The sequence below is a fragment of the Lonchura striata genome, chromosome 9 (assembly GCF_050655825.1).
Source record: "Lonchura striata isolate lonStrDom1 chromosome 9, ASM5065582v1, whole genome shotgun sequence".
Taxonomy (NCBI): Eukaryota; Metazoa; Chordata; class Aves; order Passeriformes; family Estrildidae; genus Lonchura; species Lonchura striata.
Window position 1 is genome coordinate 16,941,516 of NC_140711.1, and position 23,493 is coordinate 16,965,008.

At 36.5% G+C, this 23,493-nt stretch overlaps 1 protein-coding gene across 6 annotated transcripts in view; it reads left to right on the plus strand.

The window, feature by feature from the left end:
* PLS1 (plastin 1) overlaps positions 1-23,493 on the plus strand; it is a 43,402-nt gene that overhangs the window by 2,395 nt on the left and 17,514 nt on the right. For all 6 annotated transcript variants that reach the window (XR_014957202.1, XM_085587144.1, XM_021536934.4 and 3 more), the window contains exons 2-4: positions 17,483-17,590; positions 20,967-21,130; positions 22,261-22,390. Coding sequence is in view for 5 of the 6 variants with exons in the window: in XM_085587144.1 (XP_085443270.1) it covers positions 17,521-17,590; positions 20,967-21,130; positions 22,261-22,390 (364 nt within the window). In the remaining variant the exon portion in view is untranslated. The remainder of the gene's footprint in view (positions 1-17,482; positions 17,591-20,966; positions 21,131-22,260; positions 22,391-23,493) is intronic.

A 23,493-nucleotide genomic window follows, 5' to 3' on the forward strand; every position in this document is an offset into this window, starting at 1 on the left:
CTCACACAACCTAGCGTTGTATAGACCCTCCAGGGAAACAGCACCTGAAACACCTGGTTTCATTTCTTGCTTTTCTTAAGCATGGGATAAGCATCTCATTGTTTCTTTCTTATCTCATTGTGTTGCACTTTTATGTCTCTTGACCCCCAAGAGGAGAAGCAGGCATGTTACCCCGTGTGCAAAGAGCGTCACTAATTGTTAATGAAGATAGTGGGCCTGGAGACCTTCCGTTATCCTCCTGCCGATGCAGCTGATTCATATTGGTGAAAGGAGGCTTAGATGAGCAGAGCCCATCTTGCAGAACTTGGGTCAGGGGAAGAAATTTATGCAGATAGGTACAACCTAAATGTCAAATTCAGTGTCAGATACAGCACTTCCAAGATTTCTGCTAAAGCTGCTGTTACTTTTTTTTTTTTTACTCTTTTTTTTTTTTTCTGTTCACTTCCCTACTTGAGAAGTCCTCTCACTTTATAGTTGCATGATTCTTCCACACTCAGGCCTCTCTCTTTCTTAGCTTTCATTGTTAATTTACCACATGCCTCTGCTGGTCATTGTACTTATTTTAAGACACTGAGTGACTTTGCATTGGACCAGCAGGTCTGAGAGGACAAGAGCATGTTAATTGTACTTTTATTCCCTCTGTTGTTTAATTCTGAGGCATGATCACTGTTCTGGGGGCTCATGTGCTCTGTGGATGTTTGTGAGCTGTTCCCCCAGGAGGCTGGTGTGACTGCAGTTCCATCTCAGCTGTCCTGCGGGCAGACCAAAGGATCCCATGGAAGTGCACATGAGTGATCCCTGATGCTTCAGGAGCAGAGAGCTGTGACCTCACAAGCTGACAGCGGTGGTGATGGGAAATGCAGCTCAGATGGTGCTCGGGGGTCCTGTGAGCTGGACTAAGTAGTTTCACTCAGTGTCAGGGTGTGCTTAGGGCTGCTCATCTGCAGGGCTGCTGCAGTAGCACCGAGAGGCTGAGTGCTCCAAGCCACGTTTCCCTAGGCACTCATGCAGGTGCCTGACCTTTGGACACAGGACACTGCTCCTCTGCACTGTAAGAATGTGGATCTCAGCACTCGTGCCTTTTATCTCTGCCTCTGTTGCTTAGTCAACTGGGCTGGAATGAAGTGGCACAGATTAAAATTCTGTGTCACCCTGAATATTGGTGTGATGATTAAACAAGACAGTAAAGAATGGAAACAGTAAATGGTGGTAAGGACAACAGGCAAGCCAGAAACCTAAAAGCAGATTACGTACACCCGTACAAGAGGGAAAAAAAGTGGGAAAAGAAACCATGTACTACTAAAATCTATTTAATTTCTAAATATAATCTTGTCAGATCCTAGTCCTGCAAGCACTTATTCATGTTTTTTCTATGAATAAGCCTACTAATACTGATAATGTAAAATACAGTATTTAGTCATTTGGAGAAATGGCAGATTATAGATTATTTTGGAACCTAGTTTTATTATTTGTGTAGCAGCAATTACTGTTTCTTTGTTTATCTGCAACTGCTACTTTTAAAAATATTTTTTCCTTACTTTTTTCTTGCTCCCCAGTATTTCTAGAAGAGTGTTATTCTTGAGGCTAGTAGCTGTGGAGGAAACTCTCAGAGCTATATTAACCACTAGTATCAGTGTATCATCAAGACTTTTCCAGTTTATAATTTCTGAATGAAAGTTAAAATTCCTGGAATCTATTTTCCTAAATAAAAATCTACAGTCTGGAATTTACTCTTTAAAAAAAAACTTGTAGCCACAGTGATGTTTAAACATCCCTTGCAGTCTAAAATTCTGTACTAAAATTGTGCAGTGTGCATTTAAAATGTCATTTAAACTACATTTGAAAATTCTAACTGTTGAAATTATGTAGGTTCTTTTATTCTAATATTTCTTCAATGAAAATCTGAAAAACTCTTACCAGCTACCATTGCTTCAGTTTTCAGGAAGTTATTGTTTTCTGAGAGTCTTATTAGAAGCTACAATTTTCCATCTGATTCTGTGTTCTGTACTGATGAAAACTGGAATAGAGTTTATGTAAGAGGATATTGATAAAAGTTCTGCTAAATGTCCACTTTCCCCATTGTGTTGCTTACTATAGAAATCGGTGCAATGGAGGAGGGAGAATGGGAATTCATGTTCTTTGTCCTTTTTCCATCTTTTTTTGGAAAGCAAGTAAATTAAATCTGTATGCAGTGGAGCACTATTTATCACTTCTTTGTTCCTTGGTGAGTATTTTCCCAGTACCTAGAGCTTTCACTACTCTCTGAGGATTTTGTCATTAGACTAGACATCAGCTTAACAGCCTGCTATATGGAAATACCTAAAGTGAAAAGTTTAGGCATACTCTTATATGTAAGACTTCATGTGAAGTCTCTGTGTAATGTTCTGCCCTTCTTATTGCAGTAATTAATTAAATAAAATACTTTCCTAGCATTCATCATAATGTCTGAAATACTTCACGTCCATGTTAACTGTTTCCTTAAAAGCTCCAAAAATCACCAGGTCTACATAAACAGATTAAATAAATGTAGGACAGGACTACCAGCAAGCAACTGAATCTAATCCCAACAAACAACTATCCCTGGGCAAGGCTCCACTGTACTGTGGCAGAGAATAAGGAAGCAATAAATTGTAAATGTAGTTCTGGCAAAAGATACTGAGCTGAGCAACTGCAATTGCTGTTCAGCCTACAGCCTAGGTTTGAAGACCTTCTGTGGAAGGTGTCTGATTTTCAGGCTGACATTCAAGGAACAGTCAACTGGTGATAGCAGTGTGATTTGTAAAGCAATATTAACAATGAAAATAACAACTGACTTTGGTCAGATCAATATGGATCAGGATTAGGTTACTGACAAAACCCATTCTGCATTGCTGGTTTCTTTATCAAGGTTTTTAATTGTTGTTGCTAAATCATTCAAAAAGGGCTTGAAACTGAAACAGTAAGGATGGTTTCTCTATTCTCTGATGTATAATATTTGTGATAAAATTACTAATTATTTCAGCTTTGATTCATCTGGTCAAATGCAGGGAGTGCTAAATGTTAGCCCTGGCCTTATTATTTATATGATTATTTTATATGCTACTTCTAATTGTAACTTGATGTGGAGATGTGTACTTGGTTACTGCTATTACATACAGGTGTCCAAGGAGAATAAAGGTACTGCATCACAATAGCTCATCAGAGAGACTGGTATTACTAAGCCTCAGAAATAAATTATGCATAAAGCAGAATGTGTGCTTCTCCATGCATGCTTTTGGTGGGAAAAGGATTATCAACCCACTTGCAGGGCTCTCTTGGCAGATGTTTCCTTAATAATAATAGTCACTAGAGGGGAAAAAAAAATCTGGATCCAGTATTTCCCACTTTTGTTCAATTAGTGTATTCATCCTTTCATCTTGTTAATAATCAGTGCTTGAATAGACTGATTAAAACCACTGACATTTAGAAAAGCTGAAATACTAAGTCATGTTATCAGCAAGATTCTGTTTATTTGAATGTGATTTCAAGAGTTCATTTCTGTCAAAGATTCAGGACCCACTCGTTTCTTTCAAACCAGGTGGTCTCTGATAGGTTTTATTTTCCAGAATTTTTACAGTTTGGAATGTTATTGTGTTGCTGATTTATCAAGCTCTTCTTCTAATGTCACATCTCCTCTTCTCCCATTGTGTTTGCACATGTTCTACTGCTTCTCTTTGCACTAATTTATCACCTTAGAAAGGGAAATTAAATTCTTTCTTTCATATCTTAAAGGTAAGGCAATGTAAACTAGTATGATGTTATAATTTTCCATTGAGCTGATTAGTTTTTTTCTGCAATGTTTCTAGTCCTTACAACCTAGATTTATAGAATGAAGATTTATTTAACTGAAGCTAGTGAGGATTTCCTCCTCCCTTTCCAGGTAATATGATCTGTTCAATGTGAAATAACTGAATATAAAGATATATTTCATTTTACTTATCACCCTTATCAGCCACTTAATTGTGGCTGAGTATTTAATTGTATGGGGCAAAATATTTTTCACATCCCAAATTATAAAATATTAGAAGCACATAAATTCAGATTTTATCAATAATTATTTTTTTAAAAAAGAGTGTTATCATTTAAATCACATCAATAATCCCCTTCTTTTTTAGAAGAGTTAGTTGTCACTTGCCTAGAGTTGCATGTAGAGGTAACTACTTCACTAGTACGAGACCTACTGGACAAATTCTTCTAAAAGCTTATACCTTGTTCATCTTAATAATTGACATTTATATGTCTTTGATCTCTCAAAAGGGATTTCATTATTCTGCTATTACCAGAGATTAAAAAAATAGTTATAACTAATGTGTGCACTCCTTAAAATTTCCAGAATCTTTGACCATTCTGCTTGAAACTCAAACCTGAGATTGGCCTCTTCACCATGGGCAAGGTGCTTTGGTCACCTCCTACCAAAACTGCTTCCAAGAGAAGCTTGGCAGCAACACAAGACTTGTTTTTGTCATGCCAGAGCAAATCCCTACTTCTGGCATTCTTGTTGTGTTTGTTTTCATAAGGTGGCTTGCACCCTGAAATGGCAGCCCTTGTGCTGTGTGAAAGACAGCTACTGGGTCAGCCACGCTGGGCTTTTTAGTGAACATCTGTCTGATAGACTGACTGCCTTGGGGAAAGTAGAAATTGTCTGTAATAACAGAAGTACATATTTTGCTTGCATTCCAAAATTTCTTTGTGCTTTCCCTCCTGATTTTTTTTTTTTTTTTTTTTTTTTTGGTGTGGTAAATCTATGGAACAGACCCTTCTGCCATATAGTTTATTCTTTAAGCTGCCATTCTCCTTTTTCCTAAGTAAATTAAGATCTAGGCATTTAAACTCAAAAGGATTAATCCATATCAGCCCTCCCCAATGAAATAAGTGTATGTTGGATGAGTGATTGACTCGAGTCTGTGTGCTGCCTAAGAAGTGCTTCATTAAGATGTCACTTCAGTTGTGCTGCTTCCCACTGGACTCCTCACCTAGCAGGAGATCAGACCAGCAGTAGTGGGAACGCTTGGGAAGGTAAGTATGATGCTGACTTGCTGAGTGACAGTAACAGCACAGTAAATATTTCTGTGTCATGTAGAAACTTAAAAACGGATTTAAATATAGGGTATTGTTTAATGTTCAAGAGCATTATTTTTGGAGACTTAGATGAGTTATTTTTCATTAATTGTCACCATCTAAAGTGACAGTAAACAATGTGACAGAGTTACTGAGTTTTTGTGAAGGTCAGTAGGAGTAGGGTGATTCCTTTGGTGTAGACTTGTAGCTAACTTAAAATTCAAAACATATCAGTTAAAGTATTACGTAAAATAAAATGCTCATTTTATATGATCTCCTCCAAAGATGTTTTGTCCTTGTGAAAGACCTGATTTACCAACAAACTGATTTATCTGTTGATCACAGTTGATCATCTTATCATCAAAGAGTCACTTTTTGGCTATGTATTTCATTTGCCAAATATGTGAAAATCTGCTCTCAAAGTCTGAACAAGTGTTATGACTTCAGAGTGGTGTAAAATATTAACGTTTTCCTTTGAAAGTGTCACAGTTTGGAAAGGCTTTGGACTGTAATCTGGCAGTTTTGGAATCTCACTGAAGGCTGTGAGAGTAAACAATTGTCACTTCATCGTGGCACATCTTAACATGGCTAACACAAAGCAAATGTCAATACATTATATTTAAGAGTACTCAGTGTTTCAGCAAAGAGGCTCATTAGACAGGTGATCCAGCTTACAGGATTTTCTGTTCTGTAAGTATTGTTCCTTATAGCAAGTACATACTAGGTAACTGTATAATTGTATCTGTCTCATTTTATGGGACTTTAGGTAATTAATTTTAAAGCAACAAATAATTTTTTTAACTATAATTTTTTGTTTTGTAGATGTTTTTATTAACGTAACATTATTTTGTAAGATGGTTTTTTTCATGATACTTATAAAAAGGAAACAAAAACTCAAATTAACAAAAATCATGAACACTTTTATGTATTGTTTTCCAGCAGATAAATAAAATTTTCATTGTTTTAGTAGAAATGTCTGGATATATCTTTCATTTAGACTTTTTTTTTTAAACTCATTACATTGTTGCATAATTGTAGTGTATGGTTTAAATGCTTAGGGTTATCTGCTCTTATTGTGAGCTCAAACTATCAAAAAAGATAAATTGGTTTAAATCAAGATTTTGATAGGTTTATTGGTTTTTTTAAATTTTGATCTCTGATGTTTGCAAAAAACATGGCAAAGTTTTCACCAAAGCAGCAGAAGTAGTTTTCATTAAACAATATAAAATCATCTCCTAATCATAGTAATCCTAAGGCTGAGATTTTGAATAAGTAAGTTACAAAAAATTTGCTCAGGAATTTTGTTCTTTTTCATCTACAAAATATGATTAAAAATGACACTTGGCAACAACAACTGTAGATGTTTTATTCTGGCCTAATTACTAAGAACTACAGCACCAGCAAATGAGCTTCCTGTGTGCCCCAGATAGTCTTCTAGTTTAGAAGGTATGAACAATACTCTATTTAGCTTTAGTTACTCAGATTTACTAATGTGCTCCTTTTATCCTCAGCACTTGGGCAAACATAGCTCCTTAAAGCTATGAGCTGGCAAACAGGTAGCACTGGGGCATCTCTGGGCTCTGCAGAGACTGCCTGTGACGTGCTGCCGGTTGCTTTGGCCATGTATCGTGGAGGACCCTCCTTTTCCCTCTAGCTGGACCAATGAAAAAAGAAACCCAAAAATAACCTATGAATTTTCCATGACAGAAAATCCTGGCTTGCTTGCAGTATAGTCGCTGATCAGTCTAATCTAATAATCTTTTGAACCATGTGGAGCTGAAGGAGGCATTAGTGGGTGTCAGAAGGCCATACTGCCATCTGATAATTAAGGAAAACTGGAAAATATTCTGGCAGCATGCATCTGTTCAGTACCATTTTATAACTGCAATTAGCCAGAGTATGAAGAATATATGGCTGTAAATTCAACTGCTAAGGGCAGAATGAATGCATTTCTATCTTTGCTCTTAATGATATTCACGTGATTCACTTCTGGGGTGACCTTAAAACTAAGTTCATTAGTCAGAGTTAGCTGTGTCTCTGCTGGAGTTTTACTATTTGTAGCAAGCTGAGGTTTCCTACTTCAGCTACCAAAGATCAGGCACAGGGCAGGATAAAGGCAGTTTTTGGAGTGTTTCAGTCGTGCTGTTTAACACCTCCCTCCTCTTCTGCCTCTCAGGCTGTTTGTTCACAGAGAGCTTTGCTCACAATTCTGCTTTTTCAGTTACGTGGTAACTGTTATCTTCATGCTCAAGAGAAAAATGGTTCATAATGTTCTAGTTGGCTTAAGAAAAAGATCCTTTTCTGAAGTTATGAATGCCATAGAAGGCTAAGGCCTATTCCTCAGCAAAAAATAAGGAGTACAGTATGTTTTGCCTCTCAAGTGGCACCACACCTGGAAGAAACAGAGGCTTGGGACAAATACTGACAGCCTTGCAAAAGATCAGTGACATTGTAATAGATTAAACAGTTGAAGGTAAGTACACTTAGATTGGAGTAGACAGAATGAAAAATCCAGCAAAATCTCAAAAACTGTGAAGCTCATAACTTAATTGTAATTTGGCACAGTTCGTGAGATTGCGAAAATACACAAGAATCTATTTAATTCTAAAACAAATTTCAAGTCTTTCCAGTTACTGGAAAGCAGGGCTTAAAAAGTTAATCTGATAATAATGGGAAGTATTTGAAAACAGAAGACAGGCGTTACTCCATATTTCATGGGGTTTTTAGTTGCTTACGGTCTAATTTGTAGGGTTTTTTTGGAAAAGTTATTTTTGTAATCCAGACTATTGCTCCTCATTAGCTTTTCTGTTTAGTAATTAACTAGCAATTGTATAGTTTATTAAGGAAATAAGAGAATAATTAAAGCATAAACTTCAACCTATGAATCTTACTTGAGAGTACTGGGATACCCAATAAGTCTTACTGTCAAATGAGGGTTCTGTCCACACATCATGAGATCTAAGTATGAGATTTTTATTGATACAGGTATTTCAATAAAGAATTTCAGGATGTTTTCCAACTGAAATTTCCTTTAAAAATAATGCAGCTTATATTTGTCATGGTAGTTGCATGCTGACAAAAGCTGCATGTTTCTAAACCTAGACAGAGAAAGAGATAAAGTATCATTTGCTCGTGTGTGTTTTAACTCTCTCTTTTGGTGTTGTAAACTTGATATGTCAGCCTATGCACAAAGGAGTGACTTGAGGATGGAGTTCCTGAATGAACTTGCTTTTACTAGTGTAGCCTTTCCATTTATATTTTAGTGTAGCTTGCTCTAATGGAATGTCACAGACACACCAAGTTTGGACTTAAAAACTAATTGTTCTTCAGAGCAGTTACTGGTAATCAAAGGGGTTTTATGAGTAAACTCATCAAATTTTCTCTGTTATTGGTACTCTTTCCTTCTAACATGTATTTGTATGCTGAAACTGTTAGGATGCTTTGACCTTCGTAGGAATTCATTTTGCCACAATTCCTGTGTTTGGCTGCTGCAGTTTTGCTTCAGCCTGTATTTTTTCCTTGCTTTTGGTCTCAGCATCTGAGGTAGAAGCTCCCGGTGTTAATTGGAAAGCCTGATCCTTGCCGGCTATGGCCCTCCAGAGACAGGGCATTTTCCTGGTCGATGTGTGTATGCAATCAGAAGTGATGCACAAGCAAAGATACTCATATGGGGACAAGGTTGGTGAGGCAAAGGAAGCATTTGGAACAGGAGGAGCAGGAAAGGTGCTTGATGGGAGCTGGAACAAGTTCTCCAGGAAAGAGGATCTAGTACATTTGTGTCCAGGGAAGCCAAATAATGAGTCAGCATGAGACATAGGTTTCAGTGTAATAAGCTGATTTTTGGAGAGTATCAAATTGGAAAAGGCAAATTATATTGATGGTGAGAAGAGATAAGGTGTCAGATAAATGCAATAATACATGATATTGATCGAATTTTCTCTTTAAGGCTCAGTCACATGCTTCCTGGACCAGCATAAACATTTTGATGTTTGCACATGTAAAGAAATTTCTTGTACCAATTTACCTTAATTCTAACTGTTACTTCCTTGCTAATAAACTTGAATGTAGTTCTGCAATCATGGATTGCTTAAATACGTTGCCATGTGTGAAATGGAAAAGCAGGAGTTTTGCTTTCAGAACAGTGCCTTTAAATGTTTAATTTATGATCAAAACTCCATCTTCATATTCTTGGATAAAAAGATGAGGTGATAGGGTTGCTTCACTTCTGTTAGCATTATTTTTGTGGGTTATAGTGGGCAGTTTAAGTAGTATTCTTGAGCTGTCTAAGAAAAACCTGTTAATGACTAACAAAAATGAAGTTTTTGATTGAAAATACAGGTACCTTTAATGGAAAATAGAAGTAGACCCGATGGTAACTATATTTAGTCATATATCAGAAACACAGAGATTAAAATGGGTATCTCAAGTGTAAGCCATACAGCAGAAATGGGCAGCAAGTTTTATGCCAGGATTTATGAATTTCCTTTTTAAGGACTAGTTTTAACTGTGTTAGTAAAAGGTAAAAAATATGCTAGACTTTGGACAATAAGGTGGAAGCAAAGCAACACCAAAATTATTTATATTAGGAAGGTTAGAGCCACACCCACAAAGGTCACATGTACTACAATTCTAGTGGTTTCTACAAATGTACATTTTCCAATAGGCTTCAGGAGACACTTATTATAGGATTTGCTCAACAAATTGAAGATCATCTGTGTGATCTTGTGTTCCAAGAGAATTCCGTAGTCCCACTTCTCGTACTATTTTTGCCTATTATTTCCTGCCTTTTTGTTGCAATTGTATGTCATTAACATCATGTAGATTTTATTTCTATATGGAATACTTTCTTATTGCAAAATCAAAATATTAGTAATGAACTATGAAACTGAGACTTTGATTGTTTACACTAACACTTGTGTTTCCATGGCAGCACCAAACAAGAGCTGCTTCTATCTCTCTTGCAATTGTATTGCACTTACTTATTTCCAAAGTTTTTCATTACTTTATTTGTGGCATGATTATTAGAGATTCTGAAAATGGGTAAATCCATGTGACTTAAATTGAAGCTGTTGGAATACAATTGAAAAACTTGTTCTTAATAATCATGGTACCTTTGCTGTGGTAATAAGGAAGATGTCCTCTACCTGAAGGCCAGAGTAACTAATCTCCTTTAGGCCAGTTCTGAGGCTTGATAGGATGTTCCAGAGATGAACTGCTTTAGGTTGGTGGCACACCTTCTGAGCTTCTGATGTCATCCAGACATTTAAACGTGTGTTTCCCAGCTGTTTGCCTACCAAGTCATAGTCTCAAACTTCTTTAAACAGACCTAACGGGACTATCCCTTTCTCCTCTAGAATGTAGTCACTCAATTCTTGTTTATTCTATTTCATAGATTGCTTTTATTCACAATGAATTCTGAAAACACTAGTGGAAACAGACTTATTAGTAGATAGTTGGTATGTTTATGTTAAAAATCAAGTTCTTAGCCTTTTGTGATTTTTTTTTTCTTGACTAAATATTTGTGTGGTTGAGGAATGAAAACCATGAAAGATGCTGAGATAGCATAAAAAGTAATTAAGATTTATGGCTAGAGTGTACTCAGGTTCTTCCTACACTTCATTTTCCTTATGTCAGTACTTCTCCCGACATAATTTGGATACCATCTACATTCTGTTATTGAACTTTCACCAAGCTAAAGGCTGTCCATAATAAAAGTGAGAGCAAGTGCCACTTTAGCAGATTCACTGTATCTAGCTTTTGCTTTGGGTCAGAGTTTTTGAATCTAACCATGTTAAAAATTCTGCAGGGAATTTTTGGTTTTGTCTCTTTAATTTGCTGTTGTATTATGGCTCACATTTATTATTTTCTATGGTATACTTTGATTCTATAGTCCATAATTTATTGGAAAGGTATTCTATTTAAATTAAAATGAATAATATAAAAAATAAAGATTGTTAAGATACTGAATCTTGATATTTTCATCACAGAATACATAAATATTATCTCAAACGTAGAATGTTCTTGCTTCAGATGAAGGGGTACATTGCTTTTGTAGACAGTGATTTGTGTTCAGAAAAACAGAAGTGTTGTGTCTTATCAAGAGATGTATTAATAAAATCCTGTTTCTATTTTCCTAATACTTATTTACCTGGTGTTTTCAAGTCCTAAAGAAAAGCTGCTTGTTGCATGGAAATGGTTTTCTATCAAGCAGGGAGCCCTGGACACATTGTGTTACAGAAAAATTTAACTCCTCTGCTGGTGTGTTACTTGTGGAAGTGATCTAACCATAGCTACTAGTATTAAGAATAGCAGTATTCATAAACATCAGAAAATAAAATTAGAATGTAGTAACTTGTGTGATAGCTCTTCAGGGCTGGTGTTACTGACTTGTGTCACCTCAATGTCCCAGTTTCACAGAAAATGTCACTATTTCACTATTGCAGATTTTCTCTTGATGACAGTATTCACAGCTTTGTGCTGGAAACAGGTGAAGATTGTAGAAATCTTAAAAAAATAGCTAATTAACCAAAGCAGAGTGGGTCACATGTGAGCTGAGATAATCCATTTGGGCAAATTCAGCCCCAAATGTTGCTGTAGCTAGAATGTAAAGAGGTTAGGTTTGCAGAACATTTCATGAAAGGTTCTTCCCTGAGCTCAGCCTGCAACAGCCCTTTTTCAAAATTACTTGCCTACAAGTGGTATAGGCAAAGGTAAGGTTTCTGTTGATATATTTTATTTGGAGTGCTGAATGCAACAACACAAAGCACAGGCAGTTTGAGATCCTCTTGAATGATGCATGCAAAGGAAACTGCGTGAAACCGATACTGTTGATAAATTTGCTAGTCTGAACAGTCAGCAGCCAAAGGAAGCTGGAGGCATTTTGTTTGGATGAAAAGGTATCTGACTGAAGTAAGCTTTTATCTCCCTTATAAGAGAGTTGCTCTTAATCCTGACCTGAGACTCATGAAATAGTTCTGTACTTACACCACAGTAAGTGAACTCAGAGCAGGCCCACGACCAGGCTAATAATTGGATATCTCAGCTTTTTTTACTTCTTATTCATCCAGGTTTGTCTTAAAGGCATAGAGGAAATATTGATTCTGTTACTGACCATAGCTACTGTACTATGTTGAATAAACATGGAGTGGAATACCATGGAGTGAGTAATTAATTTCAGTGTACGTCTAGTCCTCCTTTCATGAGATACATGTTTTGTGGACACAAAATTTATCACTGTGACTGGTTTGATAGTCTTACTTTAGCAAAGGTCAGTGCATACAGTTTTGGGCAAAGTTAAAAATATTATTTTTCTCTCTTAGATTGTATCTTGTTCACTATGTAATGTTGTTCATAAAAGACTGAGGAAAATTGCATGGATTACTGGTTTATATGTTGAATATTGGTTTATATATTTCTTCATTGTTATCCTTTAACTTCTAGTAATTAAATACTTCTGATCATCATAAATATATCCAGTCATGTTCATAAACCCAGGCTGAGAAATATAATCTCTGAGTGTTCAGATTGTGAAGCTTCAGACTGACTGTATCATATTGGAAGGACTTTGCTCTTCATGCTCCTCTGCTAATAACTGTAATTGACACCATAATTATGCCCCATCTCTTCTTTCAAAAATTAGCCACGTGCTTTTAATACCTTTATTTATACGTACACAGATATATGTATGTATATAGCTATTACTTTCACCTTTTGGTGCTTTTCTTACTGCATTTGGAGTGGATCTATTTTTTATCTTTTTTCTTTATAAAGCCCAGTGCTTATCAGCCTACAGGTGTGTTAATTTAGTTCTTTCTGAGAGCTGGCCACACCTGGGATACTGTGTCCAGTTTTGATTTGTGCCACAAAGAAAAATGTGGATAGGCTGGAGAGGCTCCAGAGAAGGGCCACAAAGATGATCAGAGGACTGGAAGCCACCATAGGAAAGACTGAGAGAACTGGATTTGTTCAGCCTTGAGAAAAGGTTTAGGGGGGAGATCTTATCACCACGTTCCAGTATTTAAAGGGTGGTTACTCCCTTTTAAAAGAGGGAAAAGAGGAGGGGTAATATCTATAGGTTGTTCTGGGGACACTCCAATTGGTCAGAAGACAATGTTTTACAAAGAGGAGCAGTTAGCCATTGGAATAATCTCCCCAGGGTAGTGGTGCATTCCCAAACATTGGACACTTCCAAGATTAGGCTGGGCAAGCTGCTGGACCATCTTGTCTAGACTGTTTTTGTCAGGAAAGGTTGGACTGGCTGATTCTTGCAGTGCCTCCCAACCTGGCATTCTGTGATTCCATGGCTGTTGCACAATGAAGGCTTCTTTCCCTTTGGATACCACACAGTGCATTTCCTTCCTAATGTTGTCTCCTGCAGCCTTACTAGTGAGATGGGAAAGATAAGCTATCTTTCCATGTCCTATACCAGGGCAAACATCAGTAATAATAAAACTACAAAGTCACTGAACTCTAGTCATTATTCATTTCTTCATAATGATTGAGACTTATCACAATAAGATAAAAACTTACCTTTTCTTAATTTAATTCAGATTAATCACTGCTGTTTTATTACAGACCACCAGTACAACACCTAAAACAATTTGTCCTTTCATGTTATGAAAGGATCAATTCAGTTGGCCCCTAATCATCTTATTATTTGAACGACAAGAATAATCATGACATAAATAAAAAGTTCTTTCAGTCTAAGATGAGTTGGGGTGGGGAAACCCACAAAAAATAAACAGAACAAACAAACCTAGGTAGTTTTATCTTCTTAAAAAACATCAGAAACCTCGGTTTGTGTGTTCATACCAGGCAAATATTCTGTATGTTAGTTCCATTGCTCAAATATTTATTATATGCAGATATTTCCAGTAATTTTTTAATTAGCATTTCCTCTTTCCTTACTGTCTAAGGGGAATATGTGACGCGTATTCTTGTTTTAAAGTTTCTTTTGTGTGTTTTATACCTTGCAATGCATTGTTTTCTCACTGAGACTGGCTAGAACTCCTAGTTAATTCTGGTAAGATTAAAAAACGCTAATAGTGCTTGAAAGCTATCCTGTTCTCATCACATTGACCTAAAGACTCCTGGATAACTAACACAGGAATAAACTGTATTTTGGGGGGATTTTTTCCCATTAAAATCTGTAGCAGATTCAAACCCAAATAAGTGGAGAATTTTAATGTTTTGTAATTATAGATAGTACACAGTACTAACCAGCTGGTTGTTGACATAAAAGCACAACCTGTATATGCAAATGATGCTCTCTTGGCTGTAATTAGAGACAAGAGCTTTAAGAATGATGCAGCAATAGGCAGTATTTGCAGCAGGAATGGAGGAGGTGTGCCCCTGATGCAGACAAAAAGAACAGCAACAAAAGAAAATAAGCTCTCGAGTCAGCATTCTAAACTCCATTGTCACTGCAGTAGCAGCTGCGTGTGGAAATGGGGCAAATAGAATTTGAAATGGAAAACTGGAAAAGAAATTGCCACTTGCCTGCATGGATGGAGTCAACTATTGGGCCTGATTGCCAATTAACTGCTCTGTTTTTTCTGACAGCTTTGATAACAGGTCAAAAATGTGGCAGGAGTTTTCTTTCACCTACTCCATCATTTGTGGTTGCTCAGCTATAGATACTCCTCTGCACACAAAAAAATACCATGATGGTACCAACAGTAGTTTGTGTCTGTCTTATGTTTGGTGTGGATGATTTCCAGCAGAGTCCAGCCAATTGTCTTTAGATTGAAAAAGCCTTCCAGGCATAGAAAGCAGGCTAGGATACATAAATATTGTCAGTTCATACTGTGCACATTTTCAAGGACTAAAAAGAGGATCAAGAGTACTTCAGCATTAAAAAGTGTTTCTACCTACCCTATCCTGGAGCAAGAGGAAATGGTTTCATGTAGACAGAGACTTCAGAAAATCTAAGTGTCATATGAATGCCCTAGAATACAGAGCAATGTTCTCTGGAAATGAATATACCTTTGAACAGGTAGTCATAGTTCCAAGTCCCAGATACCTCTGGAGGCTAAATCTTGTCAGAATTGCCTGTGCCCTGCGTTATCTTGGGTGGTGATGAGCCTGGGTGTGCAAGGTATTTATTGGCTTAGAGAGAACGTCCCTGTTTGTGGACTGGAATTGTCTGTAATGTCTGACTCCTTAAGGTGTTGTCTCTGAATGTTCAAACCCTGTCTCTCCTGAATGCCCAAACCATGATTGAATCACTTCTGCCATTTAATTGACCAGATAATTTACCCTGTCAGGATATCATAGGCTATTTAAGGCTGTCTCTTTAGAGCAGTTATTAGCTTTCTTTTTCTGCTTCATTCAAGAGCAGATGTTTCTACTGTGTAGCTGAAATAATCAACGTCTTTGGAAATCAAAGACTGCTATTTTATGAAATAGAATATTATGCAAAATCTGAATTATTAATTATAAAAGGGCAGGAGTGAAACTAATTTTATGCAATTTTGCAGAAATTGATAAGATCTGAGTCATGATAATGGTAAATACTTAACTTTAATGGTGCCAGCAAAAATGCTGTTGTTTTTTTTACTTGCATAGCTAAATATTTCACTTATGTCATGTCATTTCTGTATTTCAGAGGAGTGTCATCTGTTTGGTTTTCAGGATATTTTTTTTTTTTTTTTGATTTGGAGACATTTAAATTTCCTTAGTAATTTGCATTTAATAGTTTTATTTTTTTCACCAATTTTTCCATAGTTCATTATTTCTTTAATTGCCATATCATGTTCCCATTGAAAGTACTTGCATTTCCAGAAACATCTGTGTAAAGGGTTATTTTTTATGTATGTATGTTTTAATTATTTTTTTCTTTTCATTATGGACACTGGTACATGCTATAAGTAAGCTTAGCAAAACAGGTAAGAAGGATTTTAGTACTTAAATAAGATCTAGTGACATGAAGGAAAAAGACTTAACTTGCCACGCACACTCAAGGCCATATCCTGTGTGACCCACAGGAGCAGTCCCAGTGAAGACACAGAAAATACTAACCCAAGTAAGGTAGACAAGATCTATTTAAAACAACCCATGTTGTTTAAGAACTCTGTTTATATAGCATCATGGAAGACAATATTTCCGCAAAAGATGGGAGGCAAAAAGTACAGCCTTTCCTAAGGGCATCCAACATGATTCATGCTAACACTGATTGTTGAAGTCAGGTTTCCTTTTCTAGAGTGTTGTCCAGTGGGTAACAGTCCTGTTCTGCTGGTATGCATGATTTTTGACAAAGAAGCAGCTGTATATAGCAGATCAGAATATATTTATTCTGAGTTTGGCCATTCCGGGAATATATTTTTTCTTGCTCTAAAGCAAAAGCACTAAACCAGAAGGAAAACTTAAGCAAGTTTAGAACAACTTTGATGAAAATACTTATGTGAAGTGTATTTTTGCCACTTTTGGCTTATAAGGTAAAAGAGAAGATGAAGCTTGAATATTTAGGACAGGCATAGCCCCTCCTGTAGCAGCCTGTGCTTTCTCTGTGTCTCCAGCCTGGTGCTGCTCAGAGTTTAGTGCAGGCAGGCTTGTGCTGCCCTGGGCTTGCCTTGTGTGTGCCAGTGGCTCTGTACAGTGGAGAATGGCAAATGCAAATATAAACTTGTGTGTTGAGGCAACTGCATGTGGTTCTTTACAAAGCTGCACTTAATACCGATAAATCTGAATCATCCTGTTGTAGTAAAGCTTTGATAAGAGGCAAAATCTTTCATTGGAGTTTATCAACTCTTGTGTAGGTGTCTTCAGTTTTGTTCGCTTTTCTAAGAGGTCAATAGAGAAAGATTCCCATTGAGACTCCAATCTTTGTTCAGTAAAAGCCTTCATTCAGCTCTTGGCAGTGTTAGGAGATAACAGTGTCAGAAGAGAGGTAGAGTTCAGGTGCTGGTACCTCGTGGAGTTGTGGCAAGACGCCCTGGTGTTCTCTGATGGATTGTAGGCAGTGTCCCGCTGAGGTTTGTGTTGTGTAAATGTTGGAGTGCTCAGTGCTTTGCAGGGCTAGATCCCAGCACTAACCACTGCTTGGCAATGATACTGCATCTCACATAGAAATTAATGTTTCCAAAAATTGCTTGTTGAAGTGTGAGGAGATTTTAATGCTGGAAAACCACTCAAACAGTGGAGGTAGGTTGCTAGCCAGTGCTTATTCTATGTGAAAACATCAATTGCATGTAAACAGGTACTATTATTGTGAATTTTCACTCACTATTCCAGTGAAAAGAATTGTTAGGTATTTGATGTACCTTAAAGTGTTGTTTGTAATGTTTTAAGTGCGCCAGATCTGGACGTGTCACTACGGTCTGGTACCTCATGTTGAATAGATCAGTAACTTACATGTGTCTGGAATTACAGCCTGCCTTATATCCTACCTGTTTATTGTTATTATTAGGTGTTAGCAATTGAGGACGACACTTCTGCTGTCTGAAGATGGAGAACAACATAACTACTATATCTCGTGAAGAGCTTGAAGAGCTACGAGAAGCATTTGGCAAAATAGGTGTGTTTTAAATAAGGGAATCATAAGGATGCCATTAACACTACAAAACGGTTTAGGATTTGTGGAAGAAATCTTTATGGATTATGGCTTTGATAGAGCTGTGTTTTCCCTCTGTATTGCCAGTAATAGCTAAAAAAATGTAAAAAGAATGTTTACATAGAGCCCTTTATTTTCACTGGAACTACATGTGTTAATTTCTTTTAACTTCAGCACTGAAAACAGACACATTTTCTTGCAGGGTGGTAGCATTTTCTGTGTTATTGTATATGCTACATAGTGGGTCTCAAAATTCAGGTTTCTGTACTTCTTAATTTGGTAAAACATTTGATTAAGCTTCAGGTGTTATATATTTTCATGTTAGATTACTGACACTTGGTTTTTACTTGCATGCTTTGGTGAACTAATAATTTCATTTATTCAATCAGATTTTATTTTTTGAGAAAGCTAAACTTGGAGATTTTTTATCTTTTGTTAATAAGATTGGCTTAGTTATGCCAATGTTGATAAATAACTAGAGTTTTGTATGTTTGACAGGATGTTTACAGTTTGATCAGGGCACATAGAAAATGTAAGACATTACATAGCAGCTAACCCTTTTTTCTAGATTGCACTGCTCTTGTGAATGTTCATATCTGCTTTATTTCTTATTTATTGACATTCTGAGGGGTGATTTGTAACTGTGCAGCTCAGGAAATCAAAAAAACATATTTGTAATCAGTCATGATGGGGGAGCAGGATCATTTTAGGCAAGAAGTCTTAACTATTAGGAGTCTTTACATGGTAAAAAAACTATTGGGGAGCTGTATCTTGGAGCTTTGGAAGACTGTGAGTAGTATGGAGAAGTTAAGAGGGAATTATTCAGGTTCTGCTAATACAGGCATCACATGATGTCCATTAGAGAGTCAGGAAGGTTAAAATAAAAAGAACTAACTTTACAATAAATAATAGAGCAATGAACCCATTGACTCAGGATATTGTTGAGACCAAAGAAAGAGTAGAAATTCTAAAGGGAGTTGGATACATCCATGGAAGATAATTCATGAGTTGCTGTTAAACAATCATCAGGACATCTATAACTCAAGTAGTTGATATCCTGCAGATGTTGGAATGATAGACCAAGGAGGAGAGCACTATATACATGTATCAGTGTACTAAGAGATCTTAGCATTGGTAGTGACTCACTGGTGTTGTCTGACAGCTTTTCTATATGTTTGGTTTTCACCAATACTATCTGTATTCCTTCTTTTTCTCCGTTCTCTGCCTGTATGTTTTCATATTTCTGCTTGAAGAGTTGTCTATACTGCTCCTACTCACTGAAAAGCATTTTTTCGTTATGCTTTCTGTAAAACATAAAAATTAAGCATCATTAGTTTTTAAATTTTTTTTCACATTTCTAATGTCTTTATGGATAAAGTGCTTGCTGCTAAATTGGTAAACTGAGAGAAGGCATTTATTTAACTCTCAGCTTGTCATCATGGAAACTTACCCTCAGTGAAAGATGAACCTGGAGAAATAAAATAGCTGGTAATCTGAGTGAGCCCATGAGCATGTCCTCTGCTGGTTAGACCATCCCTGTTATTATGTATGGTTGGTCTTACATGTCTGCAAGCCAGTGGATGAATTAGTACATATGCAGACATCACGTGTGTGTATTGATTTGTTAACTTTTGATAGTATCAAAACCACAATTTTTTTTTACCCGGCATTTTTAGGCTTTTATCTACAGTGAAACGTGGCTGCCTTATGAAGCTGTACAGAAGCTACATAGTGTAGTATAGATTACAATATCATTACTGTATAGCAATTAATTATGGCTGGAGATGAAAGCATATTTCTCTGTTTGCCTTTCTGTAATGAGAAGCATTCATCTACTCTGGTATTATTGACTCAGTTCTAATACTAGATACAATATGAAGAGATGTTTTTAACTAGTAAACGAAAAAAAAGCCCAAAAGTGGGAGCACCTTGACAAGTCAGAGAAGTGGCCACATCATCTGCTTCTGTTTCTGATTCATTCTGATGTTCTCTTAAATGTCTTAGAAATGTATCATTCATAGAGCTGGTAAAATACTGTTAACTAGTATTTTTCAGGAGCTTTAATGTCATCATGAAAGTCGCTGAAAATTGTTGTCAAAAATGGAAAATATTAGCATTAAATATATAAAACTATGGACATTATATCCAGGCTTACTTGGCAGGATATGATTTCTTTTGGACTTAAATTTGATTGGACATGATCTATACTGTTTATGAACTACAGCTTTTTTCCTTTTAAAAGAAGTACTTCTCTTCATTGTGTAGCCTAGGCACAGGTAAGGCTATTTTACTGGACATGCTCAAGTTCTGCTTGTATAAATATGTATATACATATATGGAAATATGTATAGATTTTAAAATACAGGAACAAGTAATGCAGTTGATTCATTTTTGTGTTCCTTTGGATAAAAACATGGGTGTGTAAAATGATTCTTTATTATACTAGGATGAATTCAAGACAGCTTTCTGCAAAGAGATTGGCCAAAGGTGAAAGTACAGTACTTTTGATTGTCTCTGTACTGCTGCATTATTCATCATGAATAACACAAATGATACTCAATTTATTTTATGTGATACGGCCTTTAATTTCTTTCCACAATTTCAAACCTCTTGTTAAAAAAATACATTCTGATACTTTGCTGTACATGATCATTCCTATCATGTGGCCTTGGGAGCCAAGTGTAAGGAAAGGTGGCAGCTCAAATGGCTCCCAATAGAGCCAGTTAACAGATAAAGGAAGGTCATCTTTAATAAACAGATAGAGATAGTAACAGACTTATTCTTCACAGGTAAGTCAAACCACATCAAAAGTTTTATAGAACAGAAAATGTTTATCAGATACTAGGATAAGAAATAAAATGCAGTCAGGCAGAGTTCTTGGTGTTTTTTGTTTGTTTGTTTGTTTTATTCTAGGTTTTTCTTGTGGAAGTTTGCTCTTCTAACAACAACATGCATCAGATTTGAGCTTACTGATTGCAAATGGTTTAATATTGCAGTAAGCATATATTAATTGATGTCCCTATGACTTGAATGTTTCTAGATAATTTTGTTGGGAGTCTTAAAAAAAAATAAAATCTTAAACTTCACTATTTGCAAATTTTCTATCTTGTTCTATCTGTGCTCTGGCATACTAAGATAGTTCCTGAGAAAGCAAGATGGCTCAAGTCCTAGATAGTTGTGCCTCTAACCCACAAGCATTCTTTCATGCTTCCTTATTTATGTGAGAAAAACAAACACTCATCTCCTAGAACTGTGTTTATCCTGCTTCATTTATTCTTAACAGTTACCATACCTTAGTACATGATGCATGAGTATAACAGCTTGTGCTTTCATTCTACAGATATTGACAACAGTGGGTATGTCAGTGATTACGAGCTTCAAGACCTGTTTAAAGAAGCAAGTCTGCCCTTGCCTGGTTACAAAGTCCGGGAGATAGTAGAAAAAATCATTTTAGTGACAGATAGCAACAAGGATGGGAAAATCAACTTTGAAGAATTTGTCTCTGTAAGACCTTCCCTTTGGATGTTTCTCTACTGTCTGATATCTACTGAGAATTAAGTGGTACAACTAAGTATTATTTTTATATATTACTATTATTTTGAGTTTTCTGTGACAACCTAGAATATCCTATATAGTTATTTTCTAATTTTTATCTTTCACACTCCTATTTAATTTAATGGTTCTGATTTCAGCAGCATGTGAAAGAACAGTCATTGCAATCAGTCTTGTTTTCTGTTTCCTCCAAGGCGAGGGGAAGGACTACATTTTGTAGGAACTGTTGGGTCAGCCCTGGCTCTGACAAAAGAGCAGACAATTGGATACCAGCCTCTGAATGCTCTTAGTAGTGCTTCACTATGCTTAATCTCTATACTAATGGCTGTTTATTATGGGAATGAGGTAAAATTTTCCCTTTCACTGAGCAGATTTGAAAGCTTTAGGGTTTTCTAATGAGAATCGCTCACTGGTGCGTTTTAAAAGAAACAAGAACTTACCAGGCTGTTGGTTTGTGGGTGTTTTGGGATGATGATGTTTTGCTTTGAAGTTAGTGTACTGCTGCTAATTTCAGAAGGTTGCTTGTTGAATTACTGATCTTTCTTTCTGAGATTCTGAACATGCAAGTATTTGCTTCCAGATATTAGCTGTGTCTTATGCTTCATTGTCGTCTGAGACCTCTATAGTATTTGGGCAAACCTAGGACATACTAACATATCCATTGTGGTTTACATTGCAAGCAGGTGGAAAACGGTATTAGCTTGATAAAGGAGGAAGGGCATGTTTAACTGTCATGTCATAACCTTTTACATGCAAGCCATGTGGGGAAATAATCACCAAAAATGTGTGTGTCCTTAGTTGTGTTCTTCAGTTTAGCAAAATGTTGGTGGAAAAATTGTGTAGATATTTGTATATCTATATTTTTAGACAGCATGGCTTAATAGAGGTATTCATTGCGAAATAATATCTTAGATACCCAATATAGCTATTGACATCCAAACAGTAACTATTTTTTTTAACAGAAGTCAATATAAATACCAAATTCAGTCAGATTAACTACTGACTCTAGACTACTTATATGAATTAACATTTTTTTGAAGGTACAATTAGTCACAAAATGCTTTCTTTTTTTTTAATTTCAGATAATTCAGGAATTGAAAAGCAAAGATGTTAGCAAATCTTTCCGAAAATCGATAAACAAAAAGCAAGGTATAACAGCGATTGGAGGAACATCAGCAATATCTAGTGAGGGGACACAGCACTCTTATTCAGGTAAGAAATAATTAAACATGGGCAAATTTTCCATGGAGGAAGACTCTTGGAATTTGCACTACAGATAAAACAGAGCCTAACTGAAAACTGTTGGCAGTAAAAGCAAATTAACACAGCAAAAGCCTGTGGAGATAGAAAAAGTAGTTTATTAACTCTGTTCAGTTGTTGCTTAGTTTCACTTTTAGTTGCACTTGGAGGCAAGTTGGGCATCTGTGTGAGAGCAAAAGAGGAAAACAAGCACTGACATCTTGTGGGGCAGGGGCAGGAAATGACCCCTTTTGGCATACTTCTGGTAAATCTAGTCAAGTTTTCATTCAAACTTCTCATTAAGTTTTTGCCCTAATTATATGCTAATGGACTCTTATTCCTATATTCAGAGAAAAAATGAATGAATCCTCATTTTCATTTCCAGAGTGTTAACTAGTATGAACTGAAACCCCACTTACAAACCATCCCATAGCCTTTCTGGATGGACTGCCCTCCTCAGCTGTCTCTGCCATTACAGAATTGTTCACTCGCACATGGGTTTTTGTATAGACTGTCTCACACTGAAGAAGCTGCTTTTAATATTTGATCTGTTTCTTTCTACCTCCCCCTGCTGTATGTAATTTAAGTTGGTAATTGTGCCTAATTGCATTGCAGCTCCTAGCCAGAATGTGAACCACCTTCTAGGATCATATTGCAATGAGCAATACTGCAACTTTTTTGATTGATTTAAGCCTGGAATTTGTCTCATTCCAGATTGTGTTAAGGTTCTGTAAATGAGGAAGATTTACTTTGATTAACCAAAGGTCTCTTTCAGTAGGATTCCAGCACCAGCTATACCTGGTACATCCTCAAAGCAGGGGATATGCTTCATCCCAAAGGATGCCTGTAGGGCATCAGAGGTGATTCTTTAGATGCAGTTTTATTTTTGGTGGAGAGAAACAAGCCCCACTAGAGCATGATTCACCTGGCCTGGCCTCACCAGACATATAGTTTATGATGGTGAAGTGTGCTTTAGAATTTCACATTGTTTCCCATTGACAATGAAAGAAGTGTAGTGAGTCAGGTGCTTCTTGAGGTGAGGTGAAAACCACCTGTACTGTTTGGGAATTTGGATA